The 26,795-nt window shown below is 38.2% G+C and overlaps 2 protein-coding genes across 5 annotated transcripts; both read left to right on the top strand.

Annotated features, from left to right (window-relative positions):
- Positions 1 to 443: 443 nt before the first annotated feature.
- On the top strand, positions 444 to 19,635 carry LOC114365973 (uncharacterized). Its single transcript, XM_028322732.1, has 11 exons — positions 444 to 795; positions 879 to 1,159; positions 4,708 to 4,840; positions 7,166 to 7,359; positions 9,162 to 9,281; positions 10,489 to 10,669; positions 14,687 to 14,931; positions 15,724 to 15,856; positions 16,849 to 17,054; positions 18,076 to 18,192; positions 19,174 to 19,635. The coding sequence occupies exons 1-11, from the start codon at positions 604 to 606 to the stop codon at positions 19,364 to 19,366; spliced, it is 1,995 nt and encodes a 664-aa protein (XP_028178533.1). The 5' UTR covers positions 444 to 603; the 3' UTR covers positions 19,367 to 19,635.
- Positions 19,636 to 20,384: 749 nt separating this feature from the next.
- Positions 20,385 to 26,466, top strand: LOC114365963 (aldose 1-epimerase). 4 transcript variants are annotated; one of them, XM_028322713.1, is made up of 7 exons: positions 20,385 to 20,487; positions 21,456 to 21,559; positions 23,690 to 23,838; positions 24,610 to 24,825; positions 25,064 to 25,326; positions 25,642 to 25,801; positions 26,056 to 26,466. In XM_028322713.1, the coding sequence occupies exons 2-7, from the start codon at positions 21,520 to 21,522 to the stop codon at positions 26,365 to 26,367; spliced, it is 1,140 nt and encodes a 379-aa protein (XP_028178514.1). In that variant the 5' UTR covers positions 20,385 to 20,487; positions 21,456 to 21,519; the 3' UTR covers positions 26,368 to 26,466. The 4 variants fall into 4 exon arrangements, with proteins under 4 accessions (XP_028178514.1, XP_028178513.1, XP_028178512.1 ...); XM_028322712.1 differs by lacking the exon at positions 20,385 to 20,487 and adding an exon at positions 20,582 to 20,824; XM_028322711.1 differs by lacking the exon at positions 20,385 to 20,487 and having other exon boundaries at positions 21,353 to 21,559.
- Positions 26,467 to 26,795: the final 329 nt, after the last annotated feature.

Below are 26,795 nucleotides of genomic sequence, written 5' to 3'. Positions count from 1 at the left end.
TGTTAATTAATGTGCTATGGGAATGTAGATCAGTTTCATAGTGTGATCCTAGCATAGAGGAATTTAATTTTCTACGATCCTAGACACCTTTGGCACGAAATGTTAAAAGCACAAAATAATTTAAGAAAGAAATTATAACACAGCCGTGTGCCAGACTGTCAGCTTTATGAGGAGTAATTAAAATTGAGGACTGAAAACCACCAAAGGCACCAAGTTACTTCTTTATAACTACATGTTTTCTTTATATTTGGTTATTTCATTCAAGGTTATCATACTTTTTTTTTTATGATTAGGTACTTCATGTCGATAAGTTTTTATTCAAATCTAACAATAATTATTATTTCCTTGGTGCTTCAAGCAAAGTCTTTAAAAGTCAAAACGTCAGTATGACAGATGTCAAAGTCAGCTGTGCTGCTTGAAACTGTCAATATGTCAACGTCAAAAAAGTTGTTTTGCTGCTGCTGGTTTACTTTTGTTGAGTTTGATGACGAAATATTTCTTGTTAGAAGAGCCGCTAAGTTTAATTTAATTTAGTGTTAGAAGTCAAAACTAGTTTATCGGACGCGTGTTTTATAATAATTTTGGTGGTTCAATTGCGTTAGAATGTCGAAATGGTGGAACTTAGTGCTTGGGATAGCTTTGTTTTCTTTGCTATTTCTCGCGATCCCTCTTAATTACAACGCGAAGCGGACTAAAGAGCAAATGAAGCCAATGTTCGATGATTACATTCAGAAGTTCAACAAAAGTTATAAAAACAATCCGGACGAGTACGCGTTGAGATTCGAGCATTTCATGGTGAGTATCAGAAGTGTGTTTATTACTTTATTACGGCAGTTTATCTAATTTATTTTATTGAATAAGCGTTTTTTTATTGTTAGGTTTCAATGAGTGAGATTGATCGTTTGAACTCTGAGACGAGAGGGCCGGATCACCTTCGAGCGCGTTATGGACCAACTAAACTATCAGATATGTCTGCTGCGGAGTACAAAGACCTGCATTTGTCAGATGAAAAACTGACGAAGGCGCCAGCTATGTATGGCAAGGGCTGGGGCACCAGCAATAAAAGGGACAAGTACAGAACAGACAATAGGCATGATTATGACAACATAGATGTTATTATTAGGAAAAGGAGAGCTATATTTCCCATGCAGGTTGATTGGTAAGTGATTATAATTTTCTTAATGATAAAAAGTATGTATTTGCCATATAAGTTTGTCTTCTACTAGTGAGAAATATAAAAAAATCTTAAAAACTTTACATAAGAATATGAGCATGAGTTTTAGTTATTTACAACTATAATGGAATAGATCATAATTGATTCTTTTCTCTTCAGTTAATTTATGTCTGCAGTAAACTATTTACCTACATCCTAGGTTAGTAAATAAGTCATTGAAAATTATTATTAGACCATCAGGTGCATACGTAAAGTAGTGTTGGTTGAAATATTTTTCTATATTTGCCTTTAATAAGCTAATTATGTACTTTAAAAAGTGTCCCTAATATATTCAGTGTCGAAAATTTTATGGACCACAGTGTACCTCTGTAAACTCTTTAATGTATAGGTTTTTTTTACTCTATTATGTTGTAAAAGATCTGAATTTACGATAAAAATGTCTGTGTGCAATCACACATTTCAATGCACTGTAATAAAAATAAGTCAAATGATTCATGCCCTTGGACGGGACAAGATAAATTCCTTTCCAATATTTGTGTTATTATTTGCTTGCAAGATAACATATTACATTACTTTGAATACGATATTCAAATGTAATCTTAAACCAGACTATATTAAATTTCATTAAGTTGATACATAAAGTACCTACCTATTCTTGCCTTATTTAACATTACATACCTTTACCAGGCTTTAAAAATACAGAAAGAAATTAAGGAATAAGAATATCATCCATTATTTGCTCAACAAAGTATTTGAATTAATAACAGTTCATTGATTAATAGTATAATTTTATTGTTATTCATTTATTTGATGAGTTCTGCCATTAAACTGTTCTATTAACCATTGCATAATATCATGTAATTTTTAATGAAAGACACAATACAGTCGTCTGCAAGACAAGTTTCACTAAAGAAAAGATTCTTCAATTAATTTTGAACTTTATACCTAAGTTATAAAGTTCTATTGAGGAAAAACTGAAAGTTGTTGGTTTCATTTCAATGGGGCACAATTTTTTTAAGTTTAAAAATAATTGCATTATTATTTACTGTTTTTTATTTCTCCTATAATCGATTTAACTTTAAAATTGTCAAATTAGAATGAAATTTCTTTACCTACAGAAAAAATGACAGAGACAAATAAGTCGATTAAAATAAGAGCAAGAATTTTGTAAAAACTTAATCTATTAATAGACAGACAGAAGGCACTTAAAATTTTGTCAGTGTGTATTCATTATCAAATCAAGGTGATTAAACCAATAACTGGTTCTCAAACAAGTTTTGGGAAGTTTATAGAGTTGTTTCTTGGAGTCATCTTGTATGATGTTGGTAATTTTTAACATATTTGTATGCTATCAATATCTTTTAGTCACATTTTTACTCTCACATTGCATTTCAGCATATTATTATATGTAGGTATATGCTTTGATTAACATATTAATCTATACTAATATTATAAATGCGAAAGTTACTATGTCTATCTGTCTGTCTTGCTTTCACGCCTAAACCACTGAACCGATTCTGATGAAATTTGACATATAGATAGTTTGAGTCCCGGGAAAGGACATAGGATAGTTTTATCCCGGTTTTTGAAACAGGGACGCGCGCGATAAAGTTTTTCTGTGACAGACAAAATTACACGCGGGCGAAGCCGCAAACGGAAAGGTTTATAAAAAATACATAGAAAGAAAGTAGGAATTACTTGGATGGTTTAAAAGTTCTTAAGTTTGTTAATAAACGGTCATATACCTCAGGGTGACCTATTTATGTAAATGAAAATGTCCAGCTAATGTTCTAACAGGTTCCAGTCGTAAATTAAATGATTTTATTTATAGTTAAAAAAAACTATTTATTGCATCTAGTTAACTCATGAATACCTAATACACTATGTTTATAGATCTCTAATGTAAATTAGCTTGCGATCTTTATTTCGCCTACATTCACTTACGCAATATACAGGGTGTTAGGTAAATGGGTATGTTATTATGCCCATGTTAACATGGGCATATAAATGGTATGGTGAAGTCAGAAATTTGATATCATCATTTTAATTTTCATACAAAAGTTAATTTTATAAAATCCGATTTGTATGAAAATTAAAATAATTAAACTGAAGATATCAATTTTCTGACTTCACCATACCATTTATATGCCCATGTTAACATGGGCTAGTGTCGGCTCATATACCCATTTACCTAACACCCTGTATACTTAGCTAAATTTAAGTAATTTAAGTCATAATAAAAATAATAATGATTGAGGGTCTCTTGAAAATGTAAAATTTATGATAGATTCAATTTCGTAATCGCTAAGCTATGATGAGTGACGAAACTTTAATGTTCACTACATAGATAGCCACATCTTCTAGCTAGGTGACAGTACTGTCTTCTCATCAGAAGTCCTGGATCTGTCAATAGGCCGTATAGGCCGCGGCCTACGGGCGGCAGATTTCAGATGACGCTTACTCGATTTCAGAAGATAAAAGTTAAATAAAGATCTAACCCCACCCTAGCCTACGGGCGGCAAAACTGTAAATCCGCCACTGCTCATCTGGGTTTCCTAGATAACGTACGGAGACCGACGCACGTGGAGTAGCTCCATCGGCCTATGTCCTTCTGGTTCTTTACTGTCTTGTAAAAGAAAGAGAAAGGACATTGTCAGAAACCGCCTAAAAAACCGCCCAAAAACATTAACCCATCATAATTATTTTCTATTTTTTTTAATACATTAAGCACCCTTTCATTCTAATGGACACTTAAGCATTGAAAAATTAAATAAATAAGTCTTTTAACGTTTATTCTATAATACTATTACAACTTCCGGACGTTTTGGTGCGTGGCATGGTCTAAAACCTATCAAGTTCCATAATTTTTGCCGATAAAATCTGTACGAGGCATTACCGTACTTTATTGCTGGGAGTCCATGTATAGTGATGTTCCTGCGGCCATCATAGACAATAAAATATCGATTTTGAAAATAAAATCATTTCTTTTTGTATTTTGTAGACAGCAGTTATGTATCTAGAAAACTGGACCGAAATTGAAAAATTTTACTCGACTTGGCGGTTGCACTACCGTGCCCCCAAATATTTTAGTCTTTCCTTGATTCATACACCAAACACTACTTATATTCCAAATTTGAAGCTTCTAGGTCTGCTAGAAGTGCCTTAGAGTTTTGATGATCGGTGAGTCAGTGAGTCAGTGAGTCAGTCAGTGAGTGACAAAATTAAGTAACTTTGACCCGTTATAATTCTTAAACTACTGGTTCAAATTGAATGAAATTTTAAATATACCGTGTCTTTACAATGCCTGCATAGCTAATGAAAATTCTGCCTTCTAGTTTTATCCACAACGAAGTTACAGGCGGTCGAAAATGGCCTGAATTGCTTCGAGAAAAGGATGGTACGGCCGTGCCGCTTTTTTGCTCGACTTGGTGGGGGCACTGCCGTGCCCCCAGATTTCCCTTTTCTATGATGTCGTCTCGTTGAGAAATCGCTGGACAAATTGCTAGTGTGACAAATCAATTGAATATTTTCAGGCGAACAAAAGGCGTGATCGGTCCGATAAGGAACCAGGGACTCTGCGGCGCGTGTTGGGCTTTCAGTACCATAGGTACCATGGAATCCATGGCTGCCATCACCACTGGGAAGCTGCAGCCTTTGAGCGTCCAGGTAGATATTGGAAAATGTACCCTATACTGTAATTTACTAATAGTTCTTTGCTAAAATCGGATCTTTGCGTTATGCATAAAGGTATACCTACGTATAATTTATATACAGTGTGAGTCACGTTAAAGTGTACATATGAAAATAGATGAAACTAGACCTATTTTTATCGACAAAAAAGAGGTCAAAAAATTTTTGAGATTTTTTTTTAATTTTTTATAGAATTTTTTTTCTTCGAATTACTTATTGTAAAGAATACGTAATAACTTTTAAACTAAGCAGTATATCCTGATAAAATAAAAACAGTAATAATGCTAAATAACAGGCAATACTAAAAAAATACATAAAATACACAAAAAAGGCCAACAAATAATAAAAAATGATACTTTTTGAAAAAAATCTGCTTTAAAATTCGTGTTTTTTTGGTTATTTGATAAATTTCTCCAAAAAATGCCCCTATAACCGGTGGTTTTTATTACGTTGTATTATTTTCTATCGTATTACCTTCATAAAACCAAAAATCGCATGTCTCTATCCCTATCACAACGTTTGCAATGATCGTTTGAACAAAGGCCTGCCACAACATTATTCTCCGCTACAGGTAGAGACAATTTTAATTTTAAAAAAAATTCTTATTTTACTTCAAAATTTTTTGTTTTTATTTGAAATCTAACTTGTCTTTATCAAAATTACAAATCTAGAGCCATTTTCAGTTTCGTTGTTAATGAATGGCGCGCCCGGAGAGGCTTAGTTCAAACGATCATTGCAAACTTTGTGATAGGGATAGAGACATGCGATTTTTGGTTTTACGAAGGTAATACGATAGAAAATAATACAACGTAATAAAAACCACCGGTTATAGGGGCATATTTTGGAGAAATTGATCAAATAACCAAAAAAACATGAATTTAAAAGCAGATTTTTTTCAAAAAGTATCATTTTTTATTATTTGTTGGCCTTTTTTGTGTATTTCATGTATTTTTTTAGTATTGCCTGTTATTTAGCATTATTACTGTTTTTATTTTATCAGGATATACTGCTTAGTTTAAAAGTTATTACGTTTTCTTTACAATAAGTAATTCGAAGAAAAAAAATTCTATAAAAAATTTAAAAAAAATCTCAAAATTTTTTTAACCTTTTTTTGTCGATAAAAATAGGTCTAGTTTCATCTATTTTCATATGTACACTTTAACGTGACTCACACTGTATATAAAAGAAAGTCGTGTTAGTTAGTCCACTTATAACTCAAGAACGGCTGAACCGATTTTGCTGAAAATTGTCAGGGAGGTAGTTTAGAGCCAGGAGAAGGACATAGGATACTTTAAATCCCGTTCGAAATTTTAAAAAAAAGTCTGCTTATTTATTACCATTAAGGCGGAACAAAGTTCGCCGGGTCAGCTAGTAATTAACATAAAGGACAATGAACTTAGCTAGGTGTTACCTTTTTTAAACAAAGTCTATCATTGAAAGCCACAGATTTTTAATTGGATCTCATAATCAGAATCAATTTAAAAACAATTAACAGTAGGTTTAACAATGTATCGTAACAATACGACGTTCTGTACAGTATCGTAATTTATAGCAGTGATACATTTTATTGTAAATTATGTTTTTGCGTAAAGCTTCGTCATATCTACTTCTACGGAAAGCGTTGTGATTCTTAAACAGTAAGTGGTCTGTGTACGAACACTAAGTTTAGAAACACTGGTCTGTTATGTAGGTTTCTTTTTTATTTAATATTTTTTTATTATTAGTCCTTGAAACTGCGCTTGATTTCCTAAAATTCCATTGGCTCATTGACAGACCGATACTTTAAACTTTAAAGAAACTAGCTGTGCCCGCGTCTTCGTACGCGTGAAAATAGAATAATATTTCACGTTTTTGCAACATTTTTCCTTACCGCCCCTATTGGCTACAGGGTGATGTTATGTAGCCTAAAGCCTTCTTCGATAAATGGGCTATCCAACAAATTTTCAAATCGGACCAGTAGTTCCTGAGATTATGATGAGGAAGGAGAGTATAGGCAGTATAGACAGAGTAAATACAAATGAGTAGTTTATCTTTGTGCGTGTCTGCACCGAGCGCGGTTTGTATGTGAGCGCGCCAATACGTATGCGGCGCACACGCACACACTGACAAAATTTAGCGGGGATTAGCGGGGAGCCAGTCGTGGTTGCGCCGAATTTTATCAATGTGTGCGTGCGCGCCGCATATGTATATTGGCGTGCTCACATACAAACCGCGCTCGGTGCGTTTCTATGAAGATTACCTACTCATTTGTATTTACTCTGGTATAGATAAAACCCTGATAAAACTTCCTCGGGTTTCCAGGAAGTGATCGACTGTGCCTCGCTAGGCAACGCAGGTTGCGCGGGAGGCGACATCTGCCTCCTGTTGGACTGGCTGACTCTGACCAAGACGCCGGTCGTGAGGGACTCAGAGTACCCTCTCATGCTCATGAATGGAGTCTGCAAGGCCAAGAAGAACGCTACTGGAGTGCGGGTGTCTACGTTCACTTGTGACGAGTAAGTTCTTTTAAGAGTATACATTACAGGTTAGCGTAAAACTGTGTCAGTGCCTAAGGTATAAGAGCGGCACGTGACAGAGCATACAAGTCTGAAGCACATCTGAAGTTTCGCCAGAGTAAATACAAATAAGTAGGTTATCTTCATAGAAACGCACCGAGCGCGGTTTGTGTGACTTCACATAATGACAACTCTAGAAGAACTAGAACTCTAGAAATAATGAAAATAAAATATCAACAAGTAGTTGACATTATGCGAAGTAGACCAAATGCGAATTTGTCATTGTGAGAAATAGACATTATGAGAAGTTGTCTTTTAGCGAAGTTGACATTTTAAGAAGTTGTCATTTCGAGAAGTGAACATTTTGCGCCCCGGTTGTCATTTTGAGAAGTTGTCATTCCGAGCTGAAACACTCTGACCAAGACGCCGGTCGTGAGGGACTCGGAGTACCCTCTCATGCTCATGAATGGAGTCTGCAAGGCGAAGAAGAATGCTACTGGAGTGCGGGTGTCTACCTTCACTTGTGATGAGTAAGTTCTTTCTGACTCAGTTATGCGCTAGCTAAAGCACGGCAGCGATACAAAAGGTCGATACGACTGTTGAGTTGACAATTTATTCTGTCTCTTCCCATCTTGTGTATTTGTCGTAATGTCTCGTTCTCCCGCCAAACGATGTCAAAGTCAGACTGGTTCACCCATGACATTGGGTTTGTTTACATTTGGTATCGCTTCTCGTTGACCGTACTTTAGGCGCGGGAGGGGTGATATTATTACGTGACAGAGCAGTCTAAAGCACGTTTGAAGTTTCGCTGACGTTTGCCGTCACAAAGACACCCTCTGACTTGCCCAGTTATGCGCTAGACTAGAGGTAATTTCTGTTGGACTGGCTGACTCTGACCCGTATCAGCTCGGAATGACAACTTCTCAAAATGACAACCGGGGCGCGAAATGTCCACTTCTCGAAATGACAACTTCTTAAAATGTCAACTTCGCTAAAATACAACTTCACGTAATGTCTATTTCTCACAATGACAAATTCGCATTTGGTCAACTTCACATAATGACAACTCTAGAAGAACTAGAACTCTAGAAATAATGAAAATAAAATATCAACAAGTAGTTGACATTATGCGAACTAGACCAAATGCGAATTTGTCATTGTGAGAAATAGACATTATGAGAAGTTGTCTTTTAGCGAAGTTGACATTTTAAGAAGTTGTCATTTCGAGAAGTGAACATTTTGCGCCCCGGTTGTCATTTTGAGAAGTTGTCATTCCGAGCTGAAACACTCTGACCAAGACGCCGGTCGTGAGGGACTCGGAGTGCCCTCTTATGAATGGAGTCTGCAAGGCCAAGAAGAACGCTACTGGAGTGAGGGTGTCTACGTTCACTTGTGACGAGTAAGTTTGGTATTATTATAGTGGTTATGTGATGTGATAAAAATTGTTTGTCACGCGTAAGTCCCTCTATTAAAACACAATTTAAATGTAAAAAAGCATAAGGCACAATCATGAGTTCTCATATCGCCAACATGAGAAGTGATTTTTTTCATAGCATACATTTTCACCTCTTTCAAGTTTTATTTTTGTCACAAAAAGAAACCTAAGTGCTCAGTGATTTAGGCACAGTATAATACGCTTGGAAGCCAGAAAGTTGTGGATTCTCACATAAGGCAGTCCATTTTTCAAGTCTTAAAATTAAGTTTAGCATCTTAAATGGGAAACTTCTAATAAGTGATGGTATGTCTTGTCTTGTCCAGCAGTGGACCTCATTTGACTGAAACGAACGTTGTCTTGTCCACAGTTTCGTGGGAGCCGAGCAGAAGATCTTAGAGGCGCTGGCGACCCACGGGCCGGTGGCGGTAGCTGTGAACGCATTGTCCTGGCAAAACTACCTGGACGGCGTCATACAGTACCACTGCAGGTATTGTATCTAGACACGCGGCAGTGTGTCAAGCCAAGTTCAATCATCTTCATATCTGGACATAGAATTCTAAAAATTCCATAAACAACCCAAATAATACTGCGTGACTTGCCTTAACGCGACGAGAAAACGTATTAGGTCGCATTCACATGATTCATCAAAAAAGGCGAATTAATGTTCAAATTCGTTTCGTGATTGAGTTCAGACTTCAGTCGTTTGAACTATAGATATTCGTGCTCACACAGCACAGATGTTTAAAAAGCATTTTCGCCGAAAAAACCAGTCGGGGAAAAAGGCGATGTCAAAAAACACGAATCGTCCGCGTGTGAAGAGTGTGAACGCGCCCTTATACGAGATAGGGAAAATAAAACAATACAGTCAGCGTCAAATATTTCGTGACACCCAAAGTAGCTAAAAAGTTCGCAACACGTCTCTGTTACAATGAATGACAATCCGCAGCGTCGCGTTCAGTTCTCATCAGCACGGGCAGCATGTAGTTGAGCAGTATACCATCGCGCGCAAGCTGCAGCCCGACTTATTATTATTCTGTGGAATAAGGTTGTGTTATCAACTTTTTGGCCACTTTGGGTGTCACGAACTATTTGACGGTGACTGTACCAGTGGCCTAATTCACATATTTTGACAGTCAAGATCTCGCTGACGTTCGGAAGTCGTCCCATTGAAAAACAGTTCCAAATCCGTGTTCACAAGGGTCATTTTTGATAGAACGATTACTCGATAGGATCGCAACTCGGTGTTTTGTTGTCGTTGAAATTTTGTTACGTGAATAAGGCTACAGGGCGTCGATGTGACGTGACTACTGCCAGGTGCGCAGTTAACTCGACCGAATAGGCTAGTTTCCTAAAAAATTTTTTTTAGTCCGTCATGTTTAATACCTATCAAAAAATATTGGACACAGTCATGTATTTTTATTTGTCAATCTAACAAATAATTACATAGTTATGGTGCGTTGAAGTTCCGCACGACGTCACAACGTGCGGCACTTTTATGCAAGCATTGACGTCACAGGCCTCTTCTTATGAACTTTGGCGCGCTTTATCTCTTTAAATTTTCATCAGTTTGAAAAAGTGAAAAATACGTGTAGAGTATTTTTTGATAAGTTAACTGACGGACTAATTAAAACTCTTGCTTTTTGACCCAGGCAACATCCCTATTGTAATACAATATTCTTTTCTGTTCTTTCTAGCGGTGACCCAGCAGACCTGAACCATGCAGTACAACTGGTCGGCTACGACTTATCAGCGGATATCCCTTACTACATCGCCAAGAACTCTTGGGGCTCAGACTTTGGATTAGGCGGGTACCTACACTTGGCCATCGGCAGCAATATCTGCGGGCTCGCAAATGAGGTTGCCACAGTCAACGTTGTTTGAGTGTTGCTAGTCAAAAAAAAAGTCGATATAGGGTAACACCGCCAATCAATTGACGTACTTTTTAAACTGTCAAATCGAGACTCGTAGATTTTGTATGACAATACAAGCAAGTGACGTCACTATTTTGAAATTTGTCAAATCAATTAAACTACTTTAAACAATTACAATGCAACCAGAAAGTAATTGAGTTTTTAAGACCATAATGAAATGTATTTTTATAAAAAGATGTGCTTTAGAAATATTGCGGAATGGTGTCAAATACCCAATTTGAATCAATCATTAGTAGTTACCATTCACAAATTATTCCAAGACTCAATTCCATAAAAAAATACTCGATTATTGTCCTAAAAACGGAATATATTTTTTGATTTGCTGTAAAGTCCGGATTTTAGCGCTTTAGTAGCTTTTATTTTAATTCCCGAAGTAGTGGCGTCATAATAATATGTTGTCTCGTGGTTGTTGCTTTATTCCGAAGAAAAATAACTTTATGGTATAATAGCCTTATTTATTCCACGTTTTTTGTGTGTGTAGTTTATAACTTCACGATGTAGCTGACTCTTTATAATAATGTTGTTATTGGCTATAATAGCATATTGGAAAACAACATAATATCTCTCATCTCGAATTTAAATGTTTTTGTAAAAGCAATAAGTTTTATTAGCGTCATAAAGTTGTTAACAATAAGTACAATTAATAAGTGCCTTAGTGCAGAATGTATGTATGAGGGTTGAATTCACGAGTTGAGGCCACTGGACCTTAGTCGACAATGGCGCCAAGCCGCTAACCTACCGGGCTAGGATGCGGACAAAATGTATGTGCTTATCACATAAAATCGATAAAAGTTTATCGTGGCGCGCATCTATGGTCAACTGCCGGGCTAGGATACGCGCCGTGATAAATTCTTAAAGATGATTTTAGTTGTCAAAATGTATGTGCTTATCACGTAAAATCGATAAAATGCCCTGATAAAAGTTTATCGTGGCGCGCACCCTAGGTCTACTGGTGGGTGCAAATGCGATAGTTTTACCGTTTCAGTGCTCACCAATTGGCGCCACTATCTTTGCCACAACCAAGTGACTACTAACTCGCCAGTGGCGCCAACTGGTACTGGTGAACGCAATAAGGAAACCGTCAATATATTATGAGTGTCATGTATCATAAACAGGGTATATTTTCAAGTGTAGGGTTTTTGAATAGACGTTTTATAGCACTTTTACTCATTTGTAGCAATAGACTAATTATTAAAATACTTAAAAATGCATCCATATTTATAAAAATAATATCACTTTGTTCTTGCCCCTAGTTTAAACAAATTGATTTACACATTTTGGATAGTGCAACAATATTGTTTATTTTATAATGTTTTGTTCTTGTATAAAAGTATCTAGAATAGTTTTAAAATGTGCCTTATTGTTAAGAATGCTCATTGATGTAAGTAATTAGCTAACAGCATAACCGGAAAGTACAGTTAAATGCATTTATAGTTTATTTGTAACAATAATTGGGTAGTTGAAAAAATAAGTAACAACTTTAAAATAAGAGACAACTTCCATATTTCTTTTTAATTTTTTTTGAATTTAGTAAATTGTAATATATTTTTAAAAGTTCTCAAAAAACTTGTTGATCAACAAGTGGCTAATAACTTCTGCCATCCGTTTATTTGCTAAGCAAAATTGAATCTTAAAATGTTTAGGTAGTAAGGTATAGTTTAGTTTTGTTGACCCTCCGCTACTAGTTGCTAGACTTGTTAAAATTTAAACTTTGGCAACTAATGGTTATGACGAATTCGAATAACTCGAACCCTAGGACTCTCCGTACAGACTTTTAGTCGGCCGATAGTTGTATGAAGAATCGGCCGATGTAATGTGCGCACTATAATACATATCCATAGTCCATAACTCCATATTGATTAACAGCTCGACCCAACAGACTATCGGCCGACAAATAATCGGTGGTTTGCGGTCTGCGCCTAGGCTAAATGGTCGCATGAGACCGCGTAACAATAGGGATGTTTCCTGGGTCAAAAAGCAAGAGTTTTAATTAGTCCGTCAGTTAACTTATCAAAAAATACTCTACACGTATTTTTCACTTTTTCAAACTAATGAAAATTTAAAGAGATAAAGCGCCCCAAAGTTCATAAGAAGAGGCCCGTGACGTCAACGCTTGCTTAAAAATGCCGCACGTTGTGACGTCGTGCGCAACTTCAACGCACCATAACTATGTAATTATTTGTTAGATTGACAAATAAAAATATGTGTCCAATATTTTTTGATATTAAACATGACGGACTAAAAAAAATTTTTTAGGAAACTAGCCTATTGATTTCTAATAATAATTGTGTCTCGATTTGCTGGTACTTGATGGGCTAAAGGCCATTTTGCAATCGTCAGATAAGTAACTTTTAACTGAAGAATTACTATTTAATACATATAAAAGGTATCTGTCAATTTTTTATACGTATTAGATTGACTTAGGTTTTTTAATGCATTTATCTAAATCTTGCCTTAACTTACTAAATACTCGTATATTCATAATACTGTGCCTTATTTCATTTTGTCATATTTAAATAAACCATCGGGTTGAAAAAAACCCATAATAATTGTAACAAATAAGTTACCTGAGTATATTGAGGACCTTAGTTATTTTTATTTAATTTTTTCAACATTTTGTGTGTACATGAGTAAACCATCGATTGTAAATCGTGTAATTTAAGAAAAGAACTTTGCCACAAATGTGCTTTCAAAATAATCAAAGTAAAGGTCATAGCAGACTTATCAACTCGGAAAGGGATCAACACCATTGCCATTCGCGCGCTGTCAACCGCGAGGCGAAGCGTTTACGTTAAGGTGCGCTGCATTACTGATCGCCTCGAGTTGATACAGTTACGATCCCTTTCCGGGTTGATAAGTGTGCTACGTCCTTAATGAGGTTTGATAGGTAATGCACCTAAATCAAAATTAAAATATAAAAAAATGAAGAGATAATAATTAAGAAAAGTCCAGGAATATGGATCATGTTGTTATTGTTAAATAATATTAGTTTTGTATGTTTCTAAAATAAACTGAAAACTTTTTTGTTTCGCTGGTTTCAATTTTATTATTATTTGTTAGTCTTTAAAATTAATTACTCTTTAAGTAATCTAATTTCAAACTGAATTTAACATATTTACCGTTTCTGACGCATTAATCCAAACAAATTGCTTGCGTACCCGTACCTAGCGTATTTATACTACAAAAAACTTTCGTAATTTAATGTTTTTTTAAGTTATATGTGTAGAATTTATTTTGTTTTATTTATTTATATTCGGGCGCGCTGAGACAGCAATTGATATCAACCCAAGCGTTAATATTTGCCTCCAATAGTCAATTTTAAGTGGAACCATGATATAAATTAATTAACTTTCCTACTGATATATTTAATCAACACATTTTAACTATCCTTAACCCAATGTGTTTTATAACCGCGATAAAGTGTTCTACAGGAAAAATACTGGATATATTTTAGTTAAGCTGGACACGTGCAGCACGTATAACCATACTTGTTAGTGTCGATTTAAAATTATTAAGTTTTCATTTAAAATGTCTACCTGTATGTTTTTGTTTTCAATATGCCTACTTATAATGAGCGGTGGTTTTTTAACATGGAAAACTGTGGATACGTTTTTTACCCGCCAATTTGGCGGAGAGGAATCGGAAAATCTATTACGTCAACAGTATGACGATTATTTAAAACAATATAACAAGAACTATTGGGGAGAAGAGTATAAAACACGATTCCAGAATTTCAAGGTAAGTTTTATTTATGTACCTATTTAAAGTTTATTATGCATATGAAACAGCACATTTTTAAATTAGTATAGTCAGCGTCAAATAGTTCGGTACACCCAAGTACTTAGCTAAAAAGTACGCAACACGTTTTAGGTTGTGTTGTCAACTTTCTGGCTACTGGGTGACACGAACTATTTGACGCTGACTGTACGGACTGTACCTATAAGTGGGTTTTCCTTCACAGAATTCACTTAAAGAAATATCCCGGCTTAACGCAGCTCACGGAAGCAAAGTTTTCGGCCTGAACAAGTTCTCGGACATGTCCCGGCAAGATTTTGGCCGAAAGATGTTGAGTCCGACTGTACATCTATATGAATGCCAGCCGTTGAAGTTTGCCACATGTCCCCCTAAGTTTAATACCTGGTATTCTGGATTCCGTAGAAGAAATGGGACAAAGCACAAAGAATATCCTAAACCAAAGGTTGATTGGTAAGGTTAATCAACAAACGTGCCTAAATGCGATATTAACTGCATGTCTGTTACTTTTTTACGATTAAAGGACGTAGCACACTTATCAACCCGGAAACGGATCGTAACCGTATCAACTTGAGGCGGTCAGTATTCTTCGTATGAAACTCCATACTTACCTACTGCAATGCGCACTTATCTGCACCGTAAACGCCTCGCCTCGCGGTTGACAGCTCGCTAAAGGCGAGACGATGTTGATCCCTTTCCGAGTTCATAAGTGGGTCCTTTAAGGGCCTACGCTAGAATTTGCGCTTGCACATGCACGCGTGTCTGTGTCGAAAAATAGTATGTGCAGCGCAGTGCAAGTTTTAGCTTAATAAACCCTAAACTGCTGAAAGAGAAACCCATCAAACACGAGACCGCGGTAACAATAGTATTCTAGTGGGTCTTGATTTTGAGGTTACTTGAAGGCGCCTTCAAGTAGATAGGCCTGCGAATCGAGACCACGGTGTCATGCGACCGCTTAGGCTTTGAAGAAGTAGAGTGGAGTTAAGCTTTGTCAATCATTTTTTTATGCATAACAAGGCAGATATTTGACCACAATCGCACCTGATGTTAAGTGTAGGTTACAAGGTACATATCTGCCCTGTAAGTGCCATTCACTCTCGCCTTGAAAACGCCCGGATTATAGTCTTCGGGAAAGACAGGAGCAGGCAACGAATTCCAGTCCCTAGCTGTTCGCATTCAGTAGTAGTAGTATATTCAGTAGTATGTAATCCTAAAATTTAATGTTTACTAAAAAACCTTTGACAGGCGCAAAAGAGGGGTTGTGACAAGAATTCTGAACCAGAAACTGTGCAATTCATGCTGGGCCATGAGCTTGGTGGGCGTCATGGAGTCAAGGGGCGCTATTAAATATAAGTCGCTAGACCGACTTAGCTCACAGGTAAGAAGAGATAAAGCCTGGTCCGTGAGCACGTAGATTTTTGTCCAATGACCCCAAGCTACCCATTCTTAACGCTCGAGCGTAATTATGTTGCTGTCGCGCTCGCACACTCACTGCGGGGCGGGCGCCCGTCGCACAGTCGTGACAGCAATATAATTACGCGCGAGCGATAAGGATGGGTAGCTTGAGGTCATTGGACAAAATTCTACGTGCTCACGGACCAGGCTTTAGAGCCAAAAACACGATGCGTTGCGGCGCCGCACTGCAAAGATTTCGCCACATCGCGCGGCGCGGCGCCGCACCGCTCGTGTGTCCGCCACTGATGCAGCTATTCTATGTAATGCTGCTTTTACACTATGTGGAAATTAGCCGAGTCAAGTCAAAAAAACAGAGGAGTGGGGATGAAATTCATTCATATGAATGAATGAAAAAATTTTCACCCTAAGACGACGCGACAACGTAGCAACACCGTTCCGATGTCGCACCGCCGCCGCAACGTGTGCTTTTGTTCTTACCGCGTTTCCATCATATTTGCTAGGAAAATGAGTGGAGGGAGGACGTGTAGCGAAGCCGTGCAACGGTGTGGGTTTCCACCAAAGGTATGCTAGGAAGATGAGTGATAAAGACGTTTTTAGATGCTAAGAGCTATACCTACAATTTCTTAGCACACATTCATTACACACATTCCTTGCACACACTATTGTTTTGTACCTAATCGGGTAGCCCAACATCCTGGACCATTACGTTACCGTATGTTTTCCTCCTGGGTCAGATAGTCATAGTTGGGTACAGCTTTGGATGTAGGATTTTAATATCATTTGGAAATACAATACAACCATTTCGGCTAACTGCGCACCTGGCGGTCGTGACATGCGGGTAAATGGAAGAGAGAGTCGCATTCCAGCGAGATGCGCAGTTAGCTCGACCGGGTTGTAAGTGTGTACCCTGCTGTGCTGTATATTTGGGTATGCTTATATCTTTCTATTCTACAGGAGTTGATTGACTGTTCCGTTTTTAACTATGGATGCGGGGGCGGTGACTTTCATGGCGCTCTAAGATTCCTCTGCGGTTTATACAGCGTCCCGTTTCCTATTGTGTCTGAGGACGACTACCCTCTAATGTTGGTCGACCAGAAGTGCAAGATATCCGACGAAAAACACGTGACTGGGATGACGTTAACGAACTTCGTTAATGCCTGGTAAGATTTTATTAAATTGCTGTATTTCTTTTCACTAACTGGCCATTGTGGAAATCATTGGGGGACAGTTGAATTGAACAATCATTGTTCAGCAGTGGACGTCCTATGGCTGAAATGATGATGATGATGATGTTGATGATGTATTTCTTTTAATAAGTTTCGCCAGTGGCGTAGCCAGGTAACCAAGGGCCCTGGGACAAATAAAAAAATGGGGTCCCACTGCAATCTAAACTAGTTAGGTTTTATCAAGTTTATTAACATTAAGCTTACTTACTCCTGATACAGCTTTCGAATTTCTCTCTATTTATTTTGAAAATGGGAGAAATTTTCAAAGTTCATGAGATTTTCTGGTTAGGATTCGGGGGCCCCCTGAGCTTGGGGGCCCCGGGGCGCTCCCCCGCCTTGCCCATTAGTAGCTACGCCCCTGAGTTTCACCCATCTTCAACCCCCTAACTGCGCACCTCGCTGGAATACGACTCTCCCTGCGTGCGCTCCGTCCGTACGAGAGCACACCAGGGTCGATGTGACGTTACGTGATCTATCTCATGGTACTGGTCTGGATTTTTTTTTTGTTGGATAGCCCATTTATCGAAGCTAGGCTATATACCACCACACTACGATGATCTTCATTATCATCATCATCATCATCTCAGCCACAGGACGTCCACTGCTGAACATAGGCCTCCACCACTGATTTCCATGTCGCCCGGTTTGGTAGCGGCCTGTATGCGCCTTCCTGCTGACATAGCCCGACGGATTAGCAAGCTGAAGTGGCAATGGGCAGGGCACATTGTTTGTACGCAGAACTGACGGCCGATGGGGCATCAAGGTTCTGGAGAGGAGGCCACGTACCGGAAAACGCAGCGTGGGATGTTACCCACACGGTGGACCGACAACGACGATCTTAGTAGCAGAGAAAAATATTAAAACGATTTTCACGCGTACAAAGTCGCGGGTACGGCCAATGATATTTCATAACGCAAAAATGATATTCGTAATTTTAATAAGTTGTGTGTTTCAGTGACATGGATGAAGAAGCGATGCTAAGGGAGATATCGGCCAACGGACCGATAGCCGTGACAGTCAACGCGTATAATTGGCAGTTCTACACCGGTGGCGTCATACAAAGGGAGTGCCCGTGAGTCTGCTTAGTTACACCTAGCGGCCGTAGTCCACTTAGTCCACTTAGAACACCCGCCCAAATAACACCTCACGAGCACCTATCAAACCGTATCAAATAATAGGTTACAGAATAAAGTTCATAGCAGACTTATCAACTTGGAAAGGGATCAACTCCGCTATCGCCTTTCGTGATTTGTAGGTATTCGCCTACTGCGCACTGCGAGGCGTTTACATTACAGTGCGGATAAGTGTGCGTTACAGTATGGAGTTTCATACAAAGAATACTGACCGCCTTTCTCGAGTTCATACGGTTACGATCCCTTTCCGGTTTGATAAATGTGCAACGTCCTTAAACTGGAAAATCGAAAAATGAATTTTTCCGGCTTCCAGACATTGGCTTGACTTTGTCCAGCAATGGACGACATTTGACAAACGCTCCGGTTGGTAGCAGCTTGCATCGAGCGCTCTCCTGCTACTTTTATGAGGTCGCTGGATGCAGGCCGCTACCAACCGCGCGATATGGAAATCATTGGGAGCCCTATGTTCAGCAGTGGACGTCCTGTGGCTGAAATGATGATGATGATCAATTCCAGGGGCGAGTGGCGCTATCTTCACCACACGGCCCATTTCAACACTGGCAACTGCCTAATTATTTCTAACATTATCTTTCATTTAAAAAATATTTCACGAAGGCGAATTCCTAAAAATCACCATTTTCGACTTAGATCCCTTTTCACTGGGGGTACAGAAATGATGATGATGATCAATTCCAGGGGTGAGTGGCGGTGGTATCTTCACCACACGGCCCCACTCGCACACTACCTAATTGTTTCCTTCTAAGATTAGGTATCTTTAATTTAAAAAACCAACAAGCTATCTCCAATAGCCACGAAGCAGGATTTTTTTAACGTCATATGCGATTTCCCAAAAATCACAATTTTCTATTTAGATCCCTTTTCACTAGGGGTACAGAAATGATGATGGTGATCAATTTCAGGGGCGAGTGGCGCTACCTTCACCACACGGTCCAACTCGTCGGGTACGATCTGACAGCAGAGGTTCCGTACTACATCGCCCGTAACTCCTGGGGTGATGACTACGGCGAAGATGGTTACCTCAGGCTGGCCGTACACCGCGATATTTGCGGAGTGACCAAGAACGTAGCCTACTTTGACGTAGCACGTAAATAATTAATTAAATAGGCGATAAAGGCACACATCATTTCACGATGCGAGATCGTATCGTGGGAATCTACGACGAGCGAGCGACACGACATCGACTACTTTAAATTACTCTCGTTAATTAAAAAAATAAATAAATAATAATAAATATCAGCACGAGGAAAACACGTCTAGTGCGGTTCATTTTTCGAGATTACACGACCAAATGCGATGTCGCATCGTGCGTGATACGATGCCGCGTCGTAGCATACCTAGTCGTTACTAAGTATTGATGCCGCGTCGTAGTCGTTACTATTACTATTAATAAAGATTATAATTATGTTCCATTATGCATTTGTTGTTTGAAACCTTATAAAAACCGATATAACCAGAGTAGAGTAGCGTGGACACTACAGGGAACGCACAGTTTAAAGTACAGAAGGATGTTTAGAACATTTGTTATAAAAATATTGAATAGACCCATGAAATAAAGTTTAAAACCAAAATAAATTCAATCTGTCAACATGAGAATTTTCTAGACTGATAATGTAAGGCTCTCTACTGACTTATTACCATAATAATACCTACCTCCTACAAAAGTAGGTACCGGTAGAACATGCCTTAGGCACTCTTGGAAAAGGTGATCGTATAATTAACTCTCTATGTCTATTAGTTTTCAATTGTAAAACAGCAAATTGTCTTGCAGTCTAAATATACAGGATGATAAAGTAACTAGGTAGTAACTAGACAAGTTGTAAAAATTGTGTCAAAAAAGTGCGCGCGTGCACGAACGACAAAGTTGTAACAAGCTGTTAAAACAAAAATTGTGTCCAAGTGCGGCGTTCATGATGTCAATGTCATAGTTTTATCGGTCTCGTTGAGTTAGTTTGTCGTCAAACCTTCACGGCTGATCTTCTACTCTCGCAATCAGTAAGTACCTTTATCATTCTTATCAACAATTTAGCGAGCAATATCTCAGTGGTCTAGTAGTCTATTTTTCTTCAAATATTTGTTGGTTTTTGGTAAGAGAAAAATTGAAAAAATTGTTCGGCAGAACATAAACTCAGTTTTTTGCCATCCAGGCCATTCATCTTCAATTCACTCATACTTATATTGAACGTCCGTCGAGTCAAGGCTCAGTGACTGGTAAGGTAAGTAAGAAACAACACTAAATAACGCTTAAATCTTATCATTAAGATCATCCTGTGGAATTGTCGACTATTGTGAAAATGTGGTAAGTACCTATCTTACCCGTGGTTTTCCTCTACGTCAATGCAATTCAGTCATTAATATTTATAATGCCAATCGCTGTGAAATAGCAATATAAAGGTGTTACTTAGCGCGGACTCAAAATAAACTAGTGAGTAGTTAAGCTTTAATTGTCCCAAATATGTGTGAAGCGTAACCAACTGCAAAAAGGCCTAACAAAGAGGCATTCATAGTGTTTCACTCTATTCGGGTCGGAGGGTTCGTCGTACGTGTACAGAGGTCAGTAAAGAGTGAATATAGAAATAGTTATTTAATTTTTTAGCATTAAGAGTTGCATCTCAAATTAATTTCAAATTATAAATAACTTGAAAAAGGCAAGCGGAAGGTCGTGAGTTCAATTCCCGCCTTAGTCAGTTCGATTTTTTCAAGTTACTTAGTTATAATTTTCAAATGAATTGTAGAAATGTTTAAAGATTTTTTTAAATTGTAAGTACATTATAGATTAATTGTACATTGCAGTGAAATCTATTGTTTAACAATAACTTATAAGACTAGCCTTAAAACCTGTCTCAAATTTATACCAATTATGTGTTTTGTAACTTTTTTAACTATTTTAAACTTATTTTTTGTTCTCTAAAACTTGAAATTGACATTCATTTCTCCTTTTTGACCTTGAAGTGTTTTGTATTTGATTTCGGGTTATTGAACGATGTAAGAGTCTAAATTAAGTTTTTTTTTTCAATGCCCTGTTGATTTTGCGAATGGAACAGGTTATTCGAGTAACAGTTCCTTATAAATAGAACCGTACTAAGTATTCGATGTCCGTGGGCTTAGGGCGACAGTATTGGAGAGATACTGGCATAGTGAAACTTTTTGAAGCTTAAAATAATCCTTGTTTGTTATATTTTAGGTTAGGTTGAAAAAATTGCAGTATTTCCTTCTGGAATTAATTGACGTGCTGAAATCTGATCGAAATGGCGCCAACAGTGTTATTTTTTTTCCTTGTTTTACTTGGTAAGTACTTACAATAACAATTAATAAATTGATATTATTTTATGAAGGACAAATTGATTTATTATTATGTGCCGGATTTATTATTTGTTTTCGGTAGGCAGTATTTGAAAATGACACTGTATTTTAGGTTTCGTTTAACTTAATTACTTACTTATCGATAGGTAGATCTTCTTCTTCTTCTTCTTTTCAGCCAAATGACGTCCACTGCTGGACAAAGGCCTCCCCCAAGGTTTTCCACAATGAACGGTCCTGCGCTGCCCGCATTCAGGCTCTTCCCGCGACCTTTACCAGATCGTCGGTCCACTTAGTAGTACTAAGTCGATAGGTAGATACCTACTTAACATTAAATAGGTAGAGGTGGAGTGAAATCATAACTAGTTAATCTTTTTAAGTGCTCAATTTCAATTACCTATCTACCTTTATCGCTTGCACTTCTGAATCCATTAAATTAAATAATGTATTTTGCGACTATCTCATAGTGGCAATTTGTGAACCTATTTTTGTGCTTTGTAATTTATTATGTGTTTTGTAACTGTGGGCTCTCGTCAGAAAGGCAATCGGCTGATCATACCTGAAATTAGTCCCACAATTACACTCAAGAGTAAGTGCAGTCTTCATTTAGTAGCTCTTTCTCCTGGAAATGTTAAATCCTACAATACTAGCGAAGCGACAATAGACGAACGGTGAAGATGTCGAACTGGCCGACTCGCGATCCGATAGACGCGGGTTCGAATCCCGCCGCTCGACTATTGTGGCAAACCCACTCGTAACACTAGCATATTTAGCTTAATACGAAGGATTAGCAGGACTATTACTAATTTGTGCAATACAAATTATTAAATTTCTTTGTTTTTTAAACCTTATGTTTCGTTCTTGTCTAAGAACGTCTTGATAAAAGTCTTATTTGCCCCCACTGGATCAGACTGCAACATTTACCAATATCAGAACCTACAATATGCGAGGGACTGAAAATTAGTGATTATAGTGATATTATCACTGTCCCCTGGCCTAATATTTGGAACTCCTCCTATATTATTCGACTGTAAATCCGTCGCGGATTCCAAGACTAGCTATCCTCCGGGACACTTACTCAACTTTCAAAGCTATACTTCCTGGCTATACAGAAGTTGCAGTGGTGGGAAGATGTGGTGGGATAAGTCCCTGTCCCCTGGTCCATTCAATTTCTGTCTACACTCATGTGTACCTACCCTTAATCTGGGAACAAACAACTACTTTACAAAATGTGATACTAGATTTTACGACTGCGGTCGTATCATTATCGCGAACTTCATAGTTTATCAATTGAGTGCCTGATGTTTGTGTTGTGATAGCGGTTCCAACTTCAGTTCGGTGCCTACGCGCATACCAAGTGCTCATGTAAGTTGATAATTTGTTGGTAAATTAGCTATTTCGTTTTGGTTTACATTGACGTCGGCGATATTCAATTGTTTATGTTTTTAACCGATAGGTACTCGTAGGTCGAATGGCTTTTTAAATCATATTGAAATTGTTATTACTTTACTATTGAATGTGATAAGTAAGTTATCGCCGGTGGACGACTTCGTCTATTGTTATTGATTGAGCGTTGATAATATTTATGGTGAAGATGCTATGTAGGAATATATTTTTCTAAGTAGGTATATTTCCTTAATTAGTAGGTACTTAATACTTAGGTAGGTAAGTACCTATATTATTTTTGAAGTCTTCATCATCATTTTAGAGAGGTCCAATTTATTTTCTTTTCATTTTACCCCAAATTGTAAAGATTCAAAGGTTCAAGGTCTATTCTAGGACATAATTTCGGCGTGTATATTTCCCGAGTTATATTATTACTCGTATCGTATCTTAGTATGTATTGGTGCTGGTGCCTTTTTATACATCTGTGACTGTGACGACCGGCATAAGTTTCACCGGTATCCTGCCGATATCGGGTATCTTGATAAAATATTTATCAACATTATGCCTCCCCAAACCCTGGCCTTTATGGCCTGGGCCTTCAAAGTGTAGGTCAAATACTTCATTTGCCTTTAGTAAAATTAGGAACATGCTCCTGCAGTGGAGACATCATCATCGTCAATTCATCCTGATAATAATGTCAAACTGTAACATACATTATTGTATTTCTTGCAGTATCATACACCAGTTCGGCTATGGTGACCCTAAACGCCGAGGACTTCGGGTCCTACAAAGGATCGGCAGTCAAGAAGTTCACGTGGACTACCCCTGATGGGTTCTCCGTTTCGGTGATATCTTATGGAGCTACAATTCAGTCGATAAAAGTAAGTGGTATTTTACAAAATATAACTAAGTAAGAGCCTACGGGCCGATCGTTGTGGAAATCCGTGGGGAACCCAGCGGTCCAGCTGTGGACGACATTATTTGGATGAAACGAGCGTAAAGTATACAGAACATAGTACGCAGAACTGACGGCCGATTGGGCAGCAAGGTCCTGGAGTGGAGGCTACTTACCGGAAAACTCAGCGTGGGATGTCCACCACAAAGTGGTGAACATCATAAAGGTAGCAGGAAGGCGCTGGATGCCGGCCGCTACCAACCGGGCGATGTGGAGATCATTTGGGGAGGCCTACCTATATTCAGCAGTGGACGTCCTGTGGCTGAAAATGATGATGATGAACGTAATGTGTCTGTAATGTCAAAATGTAAATATTTTTTTACCGCACAGCTTATGTTTTTTACTTGTAAACTATCATCAAACTGGATTCTGTTTATCTGACTTCTTATCATATTGGCGTCGGCTCTTCGGTTTAATTTGAGCAGTTAATAAAAGTTGACGATAATTTTGATTAGTATTTATTAGTTTATCGTTCATTATACCATTAGACGAACGGTGAAGGGGTCGGACTGGACGATTCGATATCCGAGGAAAGCGGGCTCGATTCCCGCCGCCACACAAACATGATATAGCTTAGTACGAGGGACCCCTCTGGCCAGGGTGGGGAGTCTGAGTCCTCCATTTGCTTTTGATGCAAAGCAGACTAAATGACCTGATGATGATGATGATGATGATGATGATGATGATGATTTTATAGGTCCCAGACAGAACCGGCGTGCTAGCAGACGTGGTGCTAGGCTTCAACGACATCACCAGCTATGTGGAACGCAACACCCCCTACATGGGAGCAACCGTGGGGCGCTGCGCCAACCGCATAGGCGGCGCCAATTTCACAATCGATGGAATAATGTATAAACTCGCCAAGAACATCGGAGAGAACCATCTGCATGGAGGCATCGTTGGGTTTAATAAGGTAGGCTCACTGTGGAAGGAGGCAGTACTATTTTAGGCTTATTGAATGCAAACAGGGCCGTATTCAGGGCTCCCTTTACGGGCCCTGTTTGTATTTATGTATCAAGCGGCCCCTTTTCCTAAAAAAAAAAGAATTTTCCAAATTGAAATATTTCTTCTTTCTTTCTAAATACATAATTAAATATCAATCAATCAAAGAACCTAAAGATTTTTCTTTAATACGAAATCTTGTGTTCCAGGTAAACTGGGAGAGTCGAGTAGAAGGAAACAAAGTGGTCTTTAGCTACTTATCAAAAGACGGAGAGGAGGGCTACCCTGGAGACCTGGTCACCAACGTCATCTACGAGGTCCGGGAAGACAACAGCTTACACGTGGAGTTCAAAAGCACCACCACCAAGAAGACTGTGGTCAACCTGACCAACCACTCTTACTTCAACCTGGCTGGCCACCAGACGGGCGCTGATGAGATGCTCAAACATGTTGCTTCAATAAACGCTAACAAGTGAGTTGCTTTTTATCATAATTATTTTGGCAATAAATTGGGTTTTGAGAGGTCCACAGAGGTTTTTTTAAGTAGTTACCTATTTGTTTGTTATTTTGAAATGATTTTGGGGAATTTAAAAAATAAGAAAATGTTTAGGACAAAATAGGGCTACTTCAGTCCCCCATCGTCACAACTTTTAGACCCTGTGTGATAGTATTTAGTATATTATGGTCTTAGACCTCTCTATTAAATCTTTTATCCTGTGCGTTTATCTGTAGCTTTCCCGTAACAAAACACACTTCTATAAGAAGCTATGAAATATTTTTATTTCAGAATCACAGAGACGGACTCAGAATCGATCCCGACTGGAAAGTTCATCAACGTAGGGGGCACCCCGTTCGATTTACGGACCCCCACTCGCATCGGCAGTGTCATCAACAAGCAGGAAAACCTGTTCGATGACAATTTCTGCGTTAACACGTATGGTAATAAGGTAAGGTATCCTAATAAGCAATACTTAAACGTAATCATAGTCTAAATTCTCAAACTCTTTTTTAATTCACCTGCTAAACTTGGTAAAAAAAAAATAGAGATCTAGCTATCTCTGAAAATTCCATCCTATATTACTATGCACATTGTTGGAATCTCAAGATCTATTTCAAATGAAGTCATGTCCTAGAATGATCATTGATAGTGTCAACCATTTAAAATGTCTATTGAAAATTATTTTTTTATCAATACCAACAGAATGTGAATTTCGTCGCCCGCGTGGTCCACCCGTCCTCAGGCCGCTACCTCGAGCTATTCAGCGACCAGCCAGGTGTCCAGTTTTACACAGCCAACTCCTTACCTGACCCCTCGACGCCGGCCCTGGTAGGCAAAGATGGTGCGGGCTACCGACGCCATGGGGCGTTCTGCCTTGAAACACAGAAGTACCCTGACGCCGTCCATCATCCAAACTTCCCTAGTGCGTTCCTGAGCCCAGGGGACGTGTATACTCACAGGGTAATCTACAAGTTTGGGGCAGAAAAAAAGGCCAGTCATTCCAGCAGTCACTGAAGGTGATTTTCTAAAAAATTTTGTTTGATAAACCGAAATATTTCTTTGCAAACACATAAAAAAAGATATTTTAATGTTTCTAATTTTTAATTGTTATTAAATAAAATTGTGTACTACTTTTGAAAATGTTTACTTTCCTTTTAAAATACAGACACATTGGCGTATAATTTTGATTAGGTACTGAACGTAGACAGAATAAAAAAGTTACATCTACAATGTACACAGAATAAAAAATTTACTTATACAATATAGTAACTAATGATAACAAAATAATAAATCTAATTACAAGAATATACTGACCAAATCCAACACAATTTAAACAGGGTTCACTTTCATTACTTACATATTATAGCCTGACCAGGAACATAAAAACCCTGGCATAGAGGCGCGTCAATTGCATTTGATAGTGCAACACTGGGTACAGTCGT

The sequence above is a fragment of the Ostrinia furnacalis genome, unplaced genomic scaffold (assembly GCF_004193835.3).
Source record: "Ostrinia furnacalis isolate ACB-3 unplaced genomic scaffold, ASM419383v2 OfSCF7708, whole genome shotgun sequence".
Taxonomy (NCBI): domain Eukaryota; kingdom Metazoa; phylum Arthropoda; class Insecta; order Lepidoptera; family Crambidae; genus Ostrinia; species Ostrinia furnacalis.
Note: the sequence above shows the minus strand (reverse complement) of the source record. Positions and strands in the feature narration are given on the sequence as shown.